The sequence below is a fragment of the Salvelinus fontinalis genome, chromosome 35 (genome assembly GCF_029448725.1).
Source record: "Salvelinus fontinalis isolate EN_2023a chromosome 35, ASM2944872v1, whole genome shotgun sequence".
Taxonomy (NCBI): domain Eukaryota; kingdom Metazoa; phylum Chordata; class Actinopteri; order Salmoniformes; family Salmonidae; genus Salvelinus; species Salvelinus fontinalis.
The window spans coordinates 39804936-39824031 of NC_074699.1; the positions used below are offsets into that span (position 1 = coordinate 39804936).

Below are 19096 nucleotides of genomic sequence, written 5' to 3' on the forward strand. Positions count from 1 at the left end.
ATCTCCACTCCTCCTCTCTACCTTTCTCTGTCCCTAAGGAGGGGATTGTAGTCCAATAGAAGGTGGATATTGTTGTGGGACCTTTTGATGTCAGAACAATTATCTGTGGAAGTATTAGTCTCTCTCTCTTCCTCTGCTCTCTCTCTCTCCCCTCTCTCTCCCCCGTCTCTCTCTCTCTCTCTCTTCCTCTGCTCTCTCTCTCCCCTCTCCTCTCTCTCTCTTCCTCTCTCTCTCTCCCCTCTCTCTCCCCCGTCTCTCTCTCTCTCTCTCTCTCTCTCTCTCTCTTCCTCTGCTCTCTCTCTCTCTCTCTCTCTCTTCCTCTGGTCTCTCTCTCCCCTCTCTCTCTCTCTCTCCCTCTCTCTCAGCTCTCAATTCAATTTCATTTCAAAGGAATTTATTGGCATGAGGAACATTTACGTTTATGTTTCCACAGCATATGAAATAAACCCTCTCTCTCTCTCTCTCTCCTCTCTGTGTGTAATGTTACATCAATACCTATTATCTATCAGTTTATTGCTGACTTCAGTGTTTTTATAGGTCTTCTAACTTCTCGTTCAAGAACACGCAAAGGGGAAAAATCTGTATTATTCATAGTATTTCCTGCGTATAGAAAATGTCTCTGGTAACGTCACGTCTGACTCTATACCCGGTCATGTTATTTCAGACCACATTAATAATGTTACTGCCTCTGTTCTATGCTCCTGTAGTCATTCTAAATGATACCAGGAGCCCCAGGCACTGGGTCTGCCAGGAACATCGTCCTCATGTCACTTCTGCCCAGCTGCCAAGCAACTGCGGCCCCAAGATGGCTGGTTTCTACGCACCCTGACATTTATTCCAGTTTGTCCCAATGAGGCTTTGAGCCGGCATGGCCGTGGTGATCAGGACTTCCCTTCATTCATGGATCAATACTGATTCTGCCTGCAGACACATTTCATTAGCTGGAACCATGTTTCCATCCACAGTAAAGTCCTACTGTATAAAAAGCGGTGATGGAAATAGGACATTTCGGTACGATTCTATAAATGCAGACAAATCCTGTGTTAATTGGATCTTTTTGTGTCTCTAAACTAAATGGTGGTGGAACCGCCTTTATGCCCAAATATTTATATAATAACCATCATTATGCACACGTATTTATATAATAACCATCATTATGCACACGTATTTATATAATAACCATCATTATACACACGTATTTATATAATAACCATCATTATACACACGTATTTATATAATAACCATCATTATACACACATATTTATATAATAACCATCATTATGCACACGTATTTATATAATAACCATCATTTTGACGTAAACTTGGGAGTCTCACGCCATGATATGGTGTGTGGTCCTCCCACTACGACCCGGGAAACGGCACAGTTTATTAGACTACAGATTAAATGACTTCCCAGTTTATTAGGCTACAGATTAAATGACTTCACAGTGTATTGGGCTACAGATTAAATGACTTCACAGTGTATTGGGCTACAGATTAAATGAATTCACAGTTTATTAGGCTACAGATTAAATGACTTCACAGTTTATTAGGCTACAGATTAAATGACTTCACCGTTTATTAGGCTACAGATTAAATGACTTCACAGTTTATTAGGCTACAGATTAAATGACTTCACAGTTTATTAGGCTACAGATTAAATGACTTCACCGTTTATTAGACTACAGATTAAATGACTGAAAGTTTGATGAATTTCACGGTTTATTAGACTACATATTAAATGACTTCCCAGTTTATTAGGCTACAGATTAAATGACTGACAGTTTGATGAATTTCACGGATTATTAGACTACATATTAAATGACTTCCCAGTTCATTAGGCTACAGATTAAATGACTTCACAGTTTATTAGGCTACAGATTAAATGACTGACAGTTTGATGAATTTCACGGTTTATTAGACTACATATTAAATTACTTCCCAGGTTATTAGACTACAGATTAAATGACTTGCAGCATGATGTATTCCACAGGTTATTAGACTACAGATTAAATAACTTGTAGCATGATGTATTTCACAGGTTATTAGACTACAGATTAAATAACTTGTGGCATGATGTATTTCACAGGTTATTAGACTACAGATTAAATGACTTGCAGCATGATGTATTGCTGCTCTCTTGGTCTCTCCCTCTCTCACTCACCCTGTTGTTCTCTGTCTCTTTCTACTGCCCCTCCTCCCCTCCCCTGGACCTGTCTGGTTTCTCTCTCTTGGTCTCTCCCTCTCTCACCCTGTTGTTCTCTGTCTCTTTCTACTGCCCTCCCCTCCCCCAGACCTGTCTGGTTTCTCTCTCTTGGTCTCTCCCTCTCTCACCTTCTTGTCCCCCCCCCCCCCCCCCCCCCCCGCCCCGGATCCCTCTATCCTTCTAATCTCCCACTCTAGAGCTGATGGTCTGTCTGGTTTCTCTCTCTCGCCCTCGCACTGTCTCCCTCCCTCTTGCTCTCTCTTTCTGTCTCTCTGTCTGTCTCTCTCTATGTCTCTATGTCCGTCTCTGTCTGTCTCTGTCTCTCTCTCTCGGCAGGGTTGTCAGCGTGTTTCCCTTTCATGCTCTTGACAGGGGGTTTATTCAGCCGTGTGTGTGTGTGTGTGTGTGTGTGTGTGTGTGTGTGTGTGTGTGTGTGTGTGTGTGTGTGTGTGTGTGTGTGTGTGTGTGTGTGTGTGTGTGTGTGTGTGTGTGTGTGTGTGTGTGTGTGTGTGTGTGTGTGTGTGTGTGTGTGTGTGTGTGTGTGTGTGTGTGTGTGTGTGTGTGTGACTATTAGAAACCTATTGGTTTGGGCAGTAAATCACCCTGACAAAGACTTTAAAGCTGAGACCAGTTTGATTTACTCCTTGGATTTATTTCCTTCTGTTGATCCTGTTTTGATCATCATTTCATGAACCCTGATTGAACTCAGAGGTACAGAGAGACGGAGACAGAACCTGTCTGATGCACGCACGCACGCACGCACACACACACACACACACAGAGCCCAGGTGATTTTGCTGTAAGTGGGTCCTTTCCTCTGTGTCCTGCTGGGTCAGATGAACAGTCTGACAGATCAGACTCCTGCTAAGTGGTCTCCTTCCTCTCTCTCTCTGAATGGAGAGATGATTATGCTAACCAGGAGTGGCTGTGATGATGTCTCTAGGGTGGTGTAGTCCTGTAAAGACAGGAGATGAGATCATGATTACTCTGAGAAGCATCATGATAGTCTGTCATCTTCTCGGCTAGTTTAGAAGCATCATGACAGTGTCTGTAATCGTCACAGCTAGTTTAGAAGCATCATGACAGTCTGTAATCGTCACAGCTAGTTTAGAAGCATCATGATAGTCTGTAATCTTCTCGGCTAGTTTAGAAGCATCATGACAGTGTCTGTAATCGTCACAGCTAGTTTAGAAGCATCATGATAGTCTGTAATCTTCTCGGCTAGTTTAGAAGCATCATGATAGTCTGTAATCTTCTCGGCTAGTTTAGAGGCATCATGACAGTCTGTAATCGTCACAGCTAGTTTAGAGGCATCATGACAGTGTTTGTAATCGTCACAGCTAGTTTAGAAGCATCATGATAGTCTGTAATCTTCTCGGCTAGTTTAGAAGCATCATGATAGTCTGTAATCTTCTCGGCTAGTTTAGAAGCATCATGATAGTGTCTGTAATCTTCTCGGCTAGTTTAAAAGCATCATGACAGTGTCTGTAATCGTCACAGCTAGTTTAGAAGCATCATGTTGCCTCCCGAGTGGCGCAGTGGTCGAAGGCCACTAGAGATTCTGGGTTCGAGTCCAGACTCTGTCGCAGCCGGCCGCGACCGAGAGGCCCGTGGGGCAGCGCACAATTGGCCCAGCGTCGTCCGGGTTAGGGGAGGGTTTGGCCGGCAGGGATGTCCTTGTCTCATCACACACTAGCGACTCCTGTGGCGGGCCGGGCGCAGTGCACTCTGACACGGTCGCCAGGTGTACAGTGTTTCCTCAGACACATTGGTGCGGCTGGCTTCTGGTTGGATGGGCGTTGTGTCAAGAAGCAGTGCGGCTTGGTTAGGTTGTGTTTCGGAGGACGCACGGCTCTCGACCTTCGCCTCTCCCGAGTCCGGAGTTGCAGCGATGAGACAAGACTGTAACTACCAATTGGATACCAGGATATTGGGGAGAAAAAAGGGGTGAAAATACAAAAAAATATATTAAAGAAATGGAAGCATCATGACAGTGTCTGTAATCGTCATGGCTAGTTTACAAATATCCATATCATGTTAGAGAGATATGGAGAGTAAGAGAATATATGTCATTTTGAGAGCAAGAGAGGGATGGGGTGAGAGAGGGATGAGGTGAGAGAGGCCAAGAGAGGGATGGGGTGAGAGAGGGATGGGGTGAGAGAGGCCAAGAGAGGGATGGGGTGAGAGAGGAATGGGGTGAGAGAGGCCAAGAGAGGGATGGGGTGAGAGAGGGATGGGGTGAGAGAGGCCAAGAGAGGGATGGGGTGAGAGAGGAATAGGGTGAGAGAGGGATGGGGTGAGAGAGGGATGGGGTGAGAGAGGGATGGGGTGAGAGAGGGATGGGGTGAGAGAGGGATGGGGTGAGAGAGGGATGGGGTGAGAGAGGGATGGGGTGAGACAGGGATGGGGTGAGACAGGGATGGGGTGAGACAGGGATGGGGTGAGACAGGGATGGGGTGAGAGTAACAGGAAGAGAGTGACAGGTTCATAACACTGTGGTTCATCTGTAGCTTCAGTCACAGTGGACAAGGAGAAGAATGACTCACCACAGCAACCTGCACACATCTGCTGTCTTCTTCTCTCTCTCTCTCTCCTTGTCCTCCCTCGCTTCTCTCTCCTTCTCCCCCCCTATCTCATTCTTCCCCTTCCTCTCACCTTCCCACCCCTCACTTCTCCTCTCCTGCAGCACCTGACAATAAAAAATAAAAAAATTCAAACGTGACCATGAATTATTGAACTTCTGTGGCGTGGCGTTTTACAGTTACAGTTTAGTCATTTTAGCAGACGCTCTTATCCAGAGCGACTTACAGTAGAGTGCATACATTTTATTACATTTTTTACATACTGAGACAAGGATATCCCTACCGGCCAAACCCTCCCTAACCCAGACGACGCTATGCCAATTGTGCGTCGCCCCACGGACCTTCCGGTTGCGGCCGGCTGCGACAGAGCCTGGGCGCGAACCCAGAGACTCTGGTGGCGCAGTTAGCACTGTGATGCAGTGCCCTAGACCACTGCGCCACCCGCGTTGCCTTGCCAGCCGTGACCTTGGGGCCACTTCAAACCAAGTGAACAATTAGCACTTAAGCTAACGGGACACATCACATTTTGATGTGGTCATTCTCGGGGTTGGGGGGGCGGAGGCGCGGGGTTGGGAGGCAGAGGGGTTGGGGGTCAGAGGCAGGGGAGTGGCAGGGTTGGGTGGCGGAGACAGGGGGATGGAGGTCTGAGGTACAGGAGGTCTGAGGTACAGGAGGTCTGAGGTACAGGAGCGCTGAGGTACAGGAGGGCTGAGGTACAGGAGGGCTGAGGTACAGGAGGTCTGAGGTACAGGAGGTCTGAGGTACAGGATGACTGATGAGGACTGAGGTACAGGAGGTCTGATGAGGACTGAGGTACAGGAGGTCTGATGAGGTACAGGAGGTCTGATGAGGTCTGAGGTACAGGAGGTCTGATGAGGTCTGAGGTACAGGAGGTCTGATGAGGTCTGAGGTACAGGAGGTCTGATGAGGATATTAATATGTGTGTTCCTTCCAGGAACTGGAGAACCTGAGGAAGCAAGCAGAGATCATCCCTCAACTGATGGCAGAGTGTGAGAGCATCACAGAGAAACTACAGGTACTGAAGCCTAACCCCTAACCCCTACACCCTAAACACTAACCCCTCATCTGATGGCAGAGTGTGAGAGCATCACAGAGAAACTACAGGTACTGAGCCCTAACCCCTACACCCTAAACACTAACCCCTCATCTGATGGCAGAGTGTGAGAGCATCACAGAGAAACTACAGGTACTGAAGCCCTAACCCCTAACCCATACACCCTAAACACTAACCCCTCATCTGATGGCAGAGTGTGAGAGCATCACAGAGAAACTACAGGTACTGAGCCCTAACCCCAACACCCTAAACACTAACCCCTCAACTGATGGCAGAGTGTGAGAGCATCACAGAGAAACTACAGGTACTGAGCCCTAACCCCAACACCCTAAACACTAACCCCTCAACTGATGGCAGAGTGTGAGAGCATCACAGAGAAACTACAGGTACTGAAGCCCTAACCCCTAACCCGTACACCCTAAACACTAACCCCTCAACTGATGGCAGAGTGTGAGAGCATCACAGAGAAACTACAGCTTCTGAAGCCCTAACCCCTACACCCTAAACACTAACCCCTCATTTGATGGCAGAGTGCGAGAGCATCACAGAGAAACTACAGCTTCTGAAGCCCTAACCCCTACACCCTAAACACTAACCCCTCAACTGATGGCAGAGTGTGAGAGCATCACAGAGAAACTACAGGTACTGAAGCCCTAACCCCTACACCCTAAACACTAACCCCTCATCTGATGGCAAAGTGTGAGAGCATCACAGAGAAACTACAGGTACTGAAGCCTAACCCCTAACCCATACACCCTAAACACTAACCCCTCATCTGATGGCAGAGTGTGAGAGCATCACAGAGAAACTACAGGTACTGAAGCCCTAACCCCTAACCCCTACACCCTAAACACTAACCCCTCATCTGATGGCAAAGTGTGAGAGCATCACAGAGAAACTACAGGTACTGAAGCCTAACACCTACACCCTAAACACTAACCCCTCAACTGATGGCAGAGTGTGAGAGCATCACAGAGAAACTACAGGTACTGAAGCCCTAACCTCTACACCCTAAACACTAACCCCTCATCTGATGGCAGAGTGTGAGAGCATCACAGAGAAACTACAGGTACTGAATTCTAACCCCTAACCCCTACACCTTAAACACTAACCCCTCATCTGATGGCAGAGTGTGAGAGCATCACAGAGAAACTACAGGTACTGAAGCCCTAACCCCTACACCCTAAACACTAACCCCTCATCTGATGGCAGAGTGTGAGAGCATCACAGAGAAACTACAGGTACTGAATTCTAACCCCTAACCCCTACACCCTAAACACTAACCCCTCATCTGATGGCAGAGTGTGAGAGCATCACAGAGAAACTACAGGTACTGAAGCCTAACCCCTACACCCTAAACACTAACCCCTCATTTGATGGCAGAGTGTGAGAGCATCACAGAGAAACTACAGGTACTGAAGCCCTAACCCCTAACCCCTACACCCTAAACACTAACCCCTCAACTCAATGCAGAGTGTGAGAGCATCACAGAGAAACTACAGGTACTGAGCCCTAACCCCTACACCCTAAACACTAACCCCTCAACTGATGGCAGAGTGTGAGAGCATCACAGAGAAACTACAGGTACTAAAGCCCTAACCCCTAACCCATACACCCTAAACACTAACCCCTCAACTGATGGCAGAGTGTGAGAGCATCACAGAGAAACTACAGGTACTGAAGCCCTAACCCCTAACCCCTACACCCTAAACACTAACCCCTCAACTGATGGCAGAGTGTGAGAGCATCACAGAGAAACTACAGGTACTGAAGCCCTAACCCCTAACCCCTACACCCTAAACACTAACCCCTCATCTGATGGCAGAGTGTGAGAGCATCACAGAGAAACTACAGGTACTGAAGCCCTAACCTCTACACCCTAAACACTAACCCCTCATCTGATGGCAGAGTGTGAGAGCATCACAGAGAAACTACAGGTACTGAAGCCCTAACCCCTACACCCTAAACACTAACCCCTCAACTGATGGCAGAGTGTGAGAGCATCACAGAGAAACTACAGGTACTGAGCCCTAACCCCTAACCCCTACACCCTAAACACTAACCCCTCAACTGATGGCAGAGTGTGAGAGCATCACAGAGAAACTACAGGTACTGAAGCCCTAACCCCTAACCCCTACACCCTAAACACTAACCCCTCATCTGATGGCAGAGTGTGAGAGCATCACAGAGAAACTACAGGTACTGAGCCCTAACCCCTAACCCATACACCCTAAACACTAACCCCTCATCTGATGGCAGAGTGTGAGAGCATCACAGAGAAACTACAGGTACTGAAGCCCTAACCCCTACACCCTAAACACTAACCCCTCAACTGATGGCAGAGTGTGAGAGCATCACAGAGAAACTACAGGTACTGAGCCCTAACCCCTAACCCCTACACCCTAAACACTAACCCCTCAACTGATGGCAGAGTGTGAGAGCATCACAGAGAAACTACAGGTACTGAAGCCCTAACCCCTAACCCCTACACCCTAAACACTAACCCCTCATCTGATGGCAGAGTGTGAGAGCATCACAGAGAAACTACAGGTACTGAGCCCTAACCCCTACACCCTAAACACTAACCCCTCATCTGATGGCAGAGTGTGAGAGCATCACAGAGAAACTACAGGTACTGAAGCCCTAACCCCTAACCCATACACCCTAAACACTAACCCCTCAACTGATGGCAGAGTGTGAGAGCATCACAGAGAAACTACAGGTACTGAAGCCCTAACCTCTACACCCTAAACACTAACCCCTCAACTGATGGCAGAGTGTGAGAGCATCACAGAGAAACTACAGGTACTGAAGCCCTAACCCCTACACCCTAAACACTAACCCCTCATCTGATGGCAGAGTGTGAGAGCATCACAGAGAAACTACAGGTACTGAAGCCCTAACCTCTACACCCTAAACACTAACCCCTCAACTGATGGCAGAGTGTGAGAGCATCACAGAGAAACTACAGGTACTGAAGCCTAACCCCTACACCCTAAACACTAACCCCTCAACTGATGGCAGAGTGTGAGAGCATCACAGAGAAACTACAGGTACTGAAGCCCTAACCCAATACGCTGGAACTGTGAGTGACACTCTCTCTCTCTCTGGGTGAAGCAGCAGATCTAGATTGTTCCATTACATTATGATCACACGTGTACACACACACACACACACACACACACACACACACACACACACACACACACACACACACACACACACACACACACACACACCTCTTCTGTATTAATACCAGGTCTGTTATATTCCACATGGTTCTGTATTAATAACAGGTCCATTATATTCCACGTGGTTCTGTATTAATACCAGGTCCATTATATTCCACATGGTTCTGTATTAATAACAGGTCCATTATATTCCACATGGTTCTGTATTAATACCAGGTCCATTATATTCCACATGGTTCTGTATTAATACCAGGTCCATTATATTCCACATGGTTCTGTATTAATAACAGGTCCAGTAGTGTTCTATTTAGAACTATGATGAGGATACTGTATATCGTGTTAAATGGCTGCTATGATCCACACTGTTATTAAAAGGAATTCTCTACTAGAGAATAGACTAGAGTGGAGAGTTACATTCTCAACAATGGAAACTATTTGATTACAGTTCTATTTGATTACAGTTCCATTTGATCACAGTTCTATTTGATCACAGTTCTATTTGATCACAGTTCTATTTGATCACAGTTCTATTTGATCACAGTTCTATTTGATCACAGTTCTATTTGATCACAGTTCTATTTGATCACAGTTCTATTTGAATCACAGCTCTATTTGAATCACAGTTCTATTTGAATCACAGTTCTATTGAATTACAGTTCCATTGGATCACAGTTCCGTTGGATCACAGTTCTATTTGAATCACAGTTCTGTTGGATCACAGTTCTATTTGAATCACAGTTCTGTTGGATCACAGTTCTATTTGAATCACAGTTCTATTTGATCCCAGTATTGTAATTACAGATATCTCCTCTTGAATATGAAGAGCATTCTTCTCATAAAGACGTGGAAGCATCCTAAATGGCAACCTATTCCCTTTATAGTGCACTACTTTAGTCCAGACCCCATGGGCCCTGGTCAAAAGGAGTGCACTATAAAGGGTGCCTTTGGGACACAGACAGAATCATTGTTAATCAAATGTAATATAATGTATCAGCTTGGCAGAAACAGCTGAAGATGTCAGTGTGCTGTTGACAGATATTGGTCATGGCTGGGTGGGAGAGATCCAACAGCATGTTGACAGATATTGGTCATGGCTGGGTGGGAGAGATCCTACAGCATGTTGACAGATATTGGTTGTGGCTGGGTGGGGGAGATCCAACAGCATGTTGACAGATATTGGTTATGGCTGGCTGGGGGAGATCCTACAGCATGTTGACAGATATTGGTCATGGCTGGCTGGGAGAGATCCAACAGCATGTTGACAGATATTGGTCATGGCTGGCTGGGAGAGATCCAACAGCATGTTGACAGATATTGGTCATGGCTGGCTGGGAGAGATCCTACAGCATGTTGACAGATATTGGTCATGGCTGGGTGGGTGGGAGAGATCCAACAGCATGTTGACAGATATTGGTTGTGGCTGGCTGGGGGAGATCCTACAGCATGTTGACAGATGATGGTTATGGCTGGCTGGGGGAGATCCTACAGCATGTTGACAGATATTGGTTATGGCTGGCTGGGGGAGATCCTACAGCATGTTGTTGGCTGGCTGGACGTGCACAGATACACACATATTGCTCTCAGATCCTACAGTATCTAGATGACTGACTGACTGGTGTGAGAAACCCTGAGTCTAGATTGATTCACACATCTTCATTCTCCCTTTCTACCCGGCAACAGGGATCACCTGGTATACCCACCCCTAAAGTGATATACTAACCCATACTGCTGTTAACCCCGCCATACATCTAGTCTAACCCGTTATCAAAGCCAGTCTGAGTTTAAACCTACCCTAGATCAGACCATCTGTTTCTCTGTGACCAGTGTCAAAGCCTACCGTACATCACACTCATAACCTGACAACCACAAAGGATCTGACATAAACCAGACTGGATCTATGGTATGGGAGCTGGTCTCAAGTAGAGACCGTTCTGGAAACCAGGGTCACACATTCAGTCTCTGGAAATCCGTGAGTTTCAGAGATAAAACTCGCTTGTATCTATTTCTAAGCCCAACTCAGTGGCCTTTGTGGTTTTAGTGTCCGTCCTGAGATTGGAAGGTTAGGAGTTCCGGCCGAGTCGTACCAAAGATTGTAAAAATGGGACCAGATGCTTGGCACTCGGCATTAAGGAGATAGATTGAAGGTAAAGCCCTGAGATAGACTAGCGTTCTGTCTAGGGGGTGTACTGGTACGTCAAGCTGCGTCATGCTACAGAAACAGGAGATAGACTAGCGTTCTGTCTAGGGGGTGTACTGGTACATCAAGCTGCGTCATGCTACAGAAACAGGAGATAGACTAGCGTTCTGTCTAGGGGGTGTGCTGGTACCTCAAGCTGCGTCATGCTACAGAAACAGGAGATAGACTAGCGTTCTGTCTAGGGGGTGTGCTGGTACCTCAAGCTGCGTCATGCTACAGAAACAGGAGATAGACTAGCGTTCTGTCTAGGGGGTGTGCTGGTACCTCAAGCTGCGTCATGCTACAGAAACAGGAGATAGACTAGCGTTCTGTCTAGGGGGTGTGCTGGTACCTCAAGCTGCGTCATGCTACAGAAACAGGAGATAGACTAGCGTTCTGTCTAGGGGGTGTGCTGGTACCTCAAGCTGCGTCATGCTACAGAAACAGGAGATAGACTAGCGTTCTGTCTAGGGGGTGTGCTGGTACCTCAAGCTGCCTCACTACAGAAACAGGAGTTAGACTAGTGTCCTGTCCAGGGGGTATACTGGTACATCAAGCTGCCGCACGCTACAGAAACAGGAGATAGACTAGCGTCCTGTTTAGGGGGAGTACTGGTACATCAAGCTGCGTCATGCTACAGAAACAGGAGATAGACTAGCGTCCTGTCTAGGGGGAGTACTGGTACCTCAAGCTGCCTCACGCTACAGAAACAGGAGATAGACTAGCGTTCTGTCTAGGGGGTGTACTGCTACATCAAGCTGCATCATGCTACAGAAACAGGAGATGGGCTCCTGCCCTATGAGCCTTTCTGGCTACATACTTACTTCAGAAATAAAACACCACCTGTAAGTTTAACCATTTATTAGAAAATATTACAATGCATGTCTAGGAGTTAGGACTCTGCTCCTTCAGGGTAGCTCACTGCCAGAACCAAGAGTTAGGACTCTGCTCCTTCAGGGTAGCTCACTGCCAGAACCAAGCGTTAGGACTCTGCTCCTTCAGGGTAGCTCACTGCCAGAACCAAGAGTTAGGACTCTGATCCTTCAGGGCAGCTCACTGCCAGAACCAAGAGTTAGGACTCTGCTCCTTCAGGGTAGCTCACTGCCAGAACCAAGCGTTAGGACTCTGCTCCTTCAGGGTAGCTCACTGCCAGAACCAAGCGTTAGGACTCTGCTCCTTCAGGGTAGCTCACTGCCAGAACCAAGCGTTAGGACTCTGCTCCTTCAGGGTAGCTCACTGCCAGAACCAAGCGTTAGGACTCTGCTCCTTCAGGGTAGCTCACTGCCAGAACCAAGAGTTAGGACTCTGATCCTTCAGGGCAGCTCACTGCCAGAACCAAGAGTTAGGACTCTGCTCCTTCAGGGTAGCTCACTGCCAGAACCAAGAGTTAGGACTCTGATCCTTCAGGGCAGCTCACTGCCAGAACCAAGAGTTAGGACTCTGCTCCTTCAGGATAGCTCACTGCCAGAACCAAGAGTTAGGACTCTGCTCCTTCAGGGTAGCTCACTGCCAGAACCAAGCGTTAGGCGTTAGGACTCTACTCCTTCAGGGTAGCTCACTGCCAGAACCAAGAGTTAGGACTCTGATCCTTCAGGGCAGCTCACTGCCAGAACCAAGCGTCATATGAAGATGATAATATAACTACAGGCAGTGAGGACGATATGCTCTGTGAAATCCCCCAAGCCTGGCGATTTAACTATGTGAAGTCAGAATGCGTTTTTTAAGACTCTCAATAGACCAGGTCATTCTACCATACAGGACTGACTACTAGCCAATGTGTGAATACTGTGTAAGCTAATGCAGCCGTATGGCTATTATATTCTTGGTACATGGGAAATATAGTAGTATGAACCGGCCTGCAATAGTGACACACTACCGGGTGCCCTCGAAGAGGCAAGATGAGCGGTCCTCTTGGTACATGGGAAATATACTAGTATGTACTGGCCTGCCATAGTGAATCATGAGGATATTCTACCTATGAACACAGTCAATCATCTGTCAATATACAGTAGCTGCACCGCCGTGTGGCCTTGCTGAGCAAGATGAGCTGTCATCTTGGTACATGAGAATATTTGACCTATGAGCCCAGCCAGCCACCTGCAAAGTAAATGCAGCGCCGGTGTTATATACTGTATCAGATGCAGAACAGAAGCAACATAGCTACTGGAACGTTAGGCTGACACAATCATGATCGTATTAGCAATGCTGACGGAACTAATGTAGGCTCCACATTCAGAATTCCAATACTGATGGAACTAATGTAGGCTCCACACTCAGAATTCCAATACTGATGGAACTAATGCAGGCTCCGCACTCAGAATTCCAATACTGATGGAACTAATGTAGGCTCCGCACTCAGAATTCCAATACTGATGGAACTAATGTAGGCTCCACACTCAGAATTCCAATACTGATGGAACTAATGTAGGCTCCACACTCAGAATTCCAATACTGATGGAACTAATGTAGGCTCTACACTCAGAATTCCAATAGTGATGGAACTAATGTAGGATCCACACTCAGAATTCCAATACTGATGGAACTAATGCAGGCTCCACACTCAGAATTCCAATACTGATGGAACTAATGCAGGCTCCACACAACTGACCCAGTGTCGTCCGGGTTAGGAGAGGGTTTGGCCTGGGGGGCTTTACTTGGCTCATCGCGCTCTAGCGACTCCTTGTGGCGGGCCGGGCGCCTGCAGGCTGACCTCAATCGTCAGGTGAACGGTGTTTCCTCCGACATATTGGTGCGGCTAGCTTCCGGGTTAAGTGGGCGGGTGATAAGAAGCGTGGTTTGATGGGTCATGTTTCAGAGGATGCATGAGTCAACATTCGCCTCCTGAGCCTATTGGGGAGTTGCAGTAATAAGACAAGATCGAAATTGGGGGGAAATCATTTTGAATTGGACCCCCTGCGGGCCTGACTGACCCCCCGCGGGCCTGATTGACCCCCCGGTGTAGAGAGAACGTGATTAGCTGCTATGTAGACAGAGGAATCATTTCAGAAATATACAGTGCCTTTGGAAAGTACTCAGACCGCTTGACTTTTTCCAAATTTTGTTACGTTACAACCTTATTCTAAAATGGATGAAATAAATAAAAATCCCCAGCAATCCACACAATACCTGATAATATCCCATAATGACAAAGCGAAAACAGGTTTTTGGGGAATTTTTGCAAATGTATTAAAGATACTTATTCATCGGTAGTGAATACTTTATGTAAGTATTCAGACCCTTTGCTATGAGACTCGAAATTGAGCTCAGGTGCATCCCTGTTTCCAATGAACCTTCCAGAAGGACAACCCTCATTACAGCACTCCACCAGGCCTTTATGGTTGGGTGGCCAGACGGAAGCCACTCCTCAGTAAAAGGCACATGACAGCCCGCTTGGAGTTTGCCAAAAGGCACCTAAAGACTCAGACCTTGAGAAACAAGATTCTCTGGTCTGATGAAACCAAGATTGAACTCGTTGGCCTGAATGCCAAGCATCACATCTGGAGAAAACCTGGCACCATCCCTACAGTGAAGCATGGTGGTGGCAGCATCATGTTGTGGGGATGTTTTTCAGCAGCAGGGACTGGGAGACTAGTCAGGATCGAGGCAAAGATGAATGGGAGCAAAGTACAGAGAGATCCTTGATGAAAACCTGCTCTAGAGCGCTCAGGACCTCAGACTGGGGAGAAGGTTCACCTTCCAACAGGACAATGACCCTAAGCACACAGCCAAGACAACGCAGGAGTGGCTTCAGGACAAATCTCTGAATGTCCTTGAGTGCTCCAGCCAGAGCCCGGACTTGAACCCGATCGAACATCTCTGGAGAGACCTGAAAATAGCTGTGCAGCAACGCTCCCCATCCAACCTGACAGAGTTTGAGAAGATCTGCAGAGAAGAATGGGAGAAACTCCCCAAATACAGGTGTGCCAAGCTTGTAGCGTCATACCCAAGAAGACTTGATGCTGTAATCGCTACCAAAGGTGCTTCAACAAAGTACTGAGTAAAGGGTCAGAATACTTAAGTAAATGTGATATTTTATAAATTAGCAAACATTTCTAAAAAAAACTTTTTTGCTTTGTCATGATGGGGTATTGTGTGTAGATTGATGATGTAAAAAATGTATTTAATCCATTTTAGAGTACGGCTGTAACATAACAAAATGTTGGAAAAGTCAAGGGGTCTGAATACTTTCTGAAGGTTCTGTACATAACATATCTAACCAGACTCTTTTCTGTCTAGACTGCTGCTGCAAACCTGAGTAGAACAGGGTAAAGCTGAATAGATAATATATATTTGTGGTTCTGTTGTGAGCTCTATGTATCGGTAGTGACAAGGTAATACTACATGAGATGTGAAGCTGTATGTATCGGTAGTGACAAGGTAATAGTATATGTTTCTGAATGAGATGTGAAGCTGTATGTATTGGTAGTGATACTGTGTGGATAGTAGCTGTGTTGTTGTGGTTCTGATCTATATGAGTAGTGAAGCTATATCAGTAATTATGTTTTATATATATATATAGATATATATCTCGGTAGCGACTCACCATCTCGGTCATCTGACAGCCTCACAGCGTATTTCCTCAACCAAGCTGTCATCGGTGCGGTGCGACTAGACCGACTATGGAGGGGAATAAAACCAACAATGACATGCCTCAAATACTTCAGCTTCAGGGCCAACCCGGCTAGACAGAGGAGGGAGGGGAATAAAACCAACAATGACATGCCTCAAATACTTCAGCTTCAGGGCCAACCCGGCTAGACAGAGGAGGGAGGGGAATAAAACCAACAAAACAATGTCTTGGCTCCGATGCCTCCTCTTCCCTTTAGACACAATGGATCAGAGAACCCCCCTCAGCAAGCTATTAGACATAGACTCAAATAGAACTGACATTCCTGTTCAAAGCAATATTCACTAGTGGTTGTCATGGCAGAATAGCTCAGAACACCACTCTCGTCTCTGTCAGACACATGCAGCACCAATGGTAACAACCATCGTGATGATCACACGTTAGCATCTCCACCATATTGGATGTATTGTATCACACTAAAGCTCCATGGTCTGAAGGGGTTATGTCCATTCTATTAACTCTAGCTCTATACCAGAGGTCTCTATTTAAAGCAGGTTATATCCATTCTATTAACTCTAGCTCTATACCAGACAGTAGCAGTAGTGTCTGGTCCAGTGGTCTCTCTATTTAAAGCATGTTATATCCATTCTATTAACTCTAGCTCTATACCAGACAGTAGCAGTAGTGTCTGGTCCAGTGGTATCTCTATTTAAAGCAGGTTATATCCATTCTATTCACTCTAGCTCTATACCAGACAGTAGCAGTAGTGTCTGGTCTAGTGGTCTCTCTATTTAAAGCAGGTTATATCCTTTCTATTAACTCTAGCTCTATACCATAGTGTCTGGTCTAGTGGTCTCTCTATTTAAAGCAGGTTATATCCATTCTATTAACTCTAGCTCTATACCAGACAGTAGCAGTAGTGTCTGGTCCAGTGGTCTCTCTATTTAAAGCAGGTTATATCCATTCTATTAACTCTAGCTCTATACCAGACAGTAGCAGTAGTGTCTGGTCCAGTGGTCTCTCTATTTAAAGCAGGTTATATCCATTCTATTAACTCTAGCTCTATACCAGACAGTAGCAGTAGTGTCCGGTCTAGTGGTCTCTCTATTTAAAGCAGGTCTCCCACACAGTGATCAGGTTAACAGTCAGCTGAGAAATGCCTCCAGGCACCAGTTTAGACTTCCCATTTTAGCCCTCTTGCTCACCCTCCCTTGCCCTCCCTCCCCCTCTCGCTCTCTCCCTCCCCCTCCCGCTCTCCCTCCCTCCCCCTCCCGCTCTCCCTCCCTCCCCCTCTCCCTCCCTCCCCCTCTCCTTCTCTCTCTCTCGCTCCCTCCCCACCTTGCTCGCTCCCTCCCCTTCTCGCTCACTCGCTCCCTCTCGCTCACTCGCTCCCTCCCGCTCGCTCCCTCCCTCTCGCTCGCTCCCTCTCGCTCGCTCCCTCTCGCTCACTCGCTCCCTCTCGCTCACTCGCTCCCTCTCGCTCGCTCCCTCTCCCTCACTCGCTCCCTCTCGCTCGCTCCCTCTCGCTCACTCGCTCCCTCTCGCTCGCTCCCTCTCGCTCGCTCCCTCTCGCTCGCTCCCTCCCTCTCGCTCGCTCCCTTCCCTTCTCGCTCACTCCCTCCCCTTCTCGCTCCCTCCCCTTCTCGCTCCCTCTCGCTCACTCCCTCTCGCTCACTCCCTCTCGCTCACTCCCTCTCGCTCACTCCCTCTCGCTCACTCCCTCCCCTTCTCGCTCCCTCCCCTTCTCGCTCCCTCCCTCTTGCTCGCTCCCTCACCACTTTGCTCGCTCCCTTCTCGCTCCCTCCCCTTCTCGCTCCCTCCCCTTCTCGCTCCCTCCCCTTCTCGCTCCCTCCCCTTCTCGCTCGCTCACTTCTTCCGCCGCTCCCTCCCTCCCTCCCCCGATCCCTCCCTTCCTCTCTCGCTCGCTTCCTCCGCCGCTCCCTCCCTCCACCTCTCTCTCGCTCCCTCCCCCTCTCCCTTACGTTCTCTCTCCCCCTGTTCTCTCCCCAATTTCTCTCCCTCTCCCCTTTCTCTCCTCCCCTTCTCCCCCTCAATATTCTCTCAAGCTAATAAACTAGCTAAATAGGCGACTAATATACGTTATTGTTTGTTCTCTGTAGGCTGAGGTGAAAGTTATAGTTATTTATAACGTTGTGGCAGTATCTAACTTCATATCTCTTTAGACAGCTGGGGTGAATTTAAAACGGAATTATATCAGTAGTCTAACTCCATAATCTCTGTCTCTTTAGGCTGCTGAGGTGAAGAACAAGGACCTGGAGGATAGGATAGAGGGTCTTCAGGCCGACATCGAGGACAGCCAGTCCAAGCAGGGCAACATGAAGGGAGAGCTGAAGAAGTTCATGGACGTCCTGGATGGGAAGATTGATGAGCTGCACGAGTTCAGACAGGGCCTGTCTAAACTAGGGGTGGATAACTGAGGGAGGAAGAGACAGAGGAGAGGAGAGAGGGATGGAGGGATGACCGGTTAGAGATGGAGGGTTTATAAATACCTTCAGGACAGGACTCTGTGGTGCCACTCCCCCAAAGTGGAGACCACACTGAACCAATCAGCTGTAAACACACTACACAGTACAGTACAGAGAGGGAGGGATGGGGAGAAAGAGGGGGGGGGGGGGGTAGAGAGAGGCCAGGGCAGGCAGGGGATCACCTGATGGTTCCATCTGGTGTATCAGTCAGTCAGTGTTCTGGAACTAGAACCTAGAGTCTTCTCTCTGGTTACTGCTCTGTCTCTGTGGGGGGAGACAGGTTCCAGTTCTAGAACAGGTGACAGGTTCTATACTTCTGTCTGTTGTTTCTACAGGCGGAACTAAGAGGGAAGAAAGGGTTTAAAAGGGCTACATGTATTTAAACTACAACAACTAATGCAGTACAGCAACAGTTAAGTAATAATCCCACTGGCCTCTTTATGACATGAGGGAAATATAGAAGATATATACTTTTTAAGACTTGTCTTTATATTGTTGCTTCATGTCGATCTCAGGTGTGTTTAAAGACAGTTTGTTACTTGTTAGTTAATATGCGCACACACGACAAATACATGACACGGCGGTGTCATCAAGTGCCTCAGGAGAACCGGCCAAACTAGATGGATGATGACCATGCATCACCATAGTGACACACTAATTAAATATTGCTATGAAAATTACAAATGTTTAAACATTATTTAAGGAATCCTAGTAGTGTGACAACCACAACAACCACGACAGGACAACAACAACAACCACAACGACCACGACAGGACAACAACAACGACCACGACAGGACAACAACAACGACCA

At 47.3% G+C, this 19096-nt stretch overlaps 1 protein-coding gene across 3 annotated transcripts in view; it reads left to right on the forward strand.

Annotated features, from left to right (window-relative positions):
- homer2 (homer scaffold protein 2) overlaps nt 1–18424 on the forward strand; it is a 112433-nt gene extending 94009 nt beyond the window's left edge. For all 3 annotated transcript variants that reach the window (XM_055900172.1, XM_055900171.1, XM_055900174.1), the window contains exons 8-9: nt 5744–5824; nt 18047–18424. In XM_055900172.1, coding sequence (XP_055756147.1) covers nt 5744–5824; nt 18047–18235 — 270 coding nt within the window. In that variant the 3' untranslated portion in view covers nt 18236–18424. The remainder of the gene's footprint in view (nt 1–5743; nt 5825–18046) is intronic.
- The last annotated feature ends 672 nt before the right edge of the window (nt 18425–19096 follow it).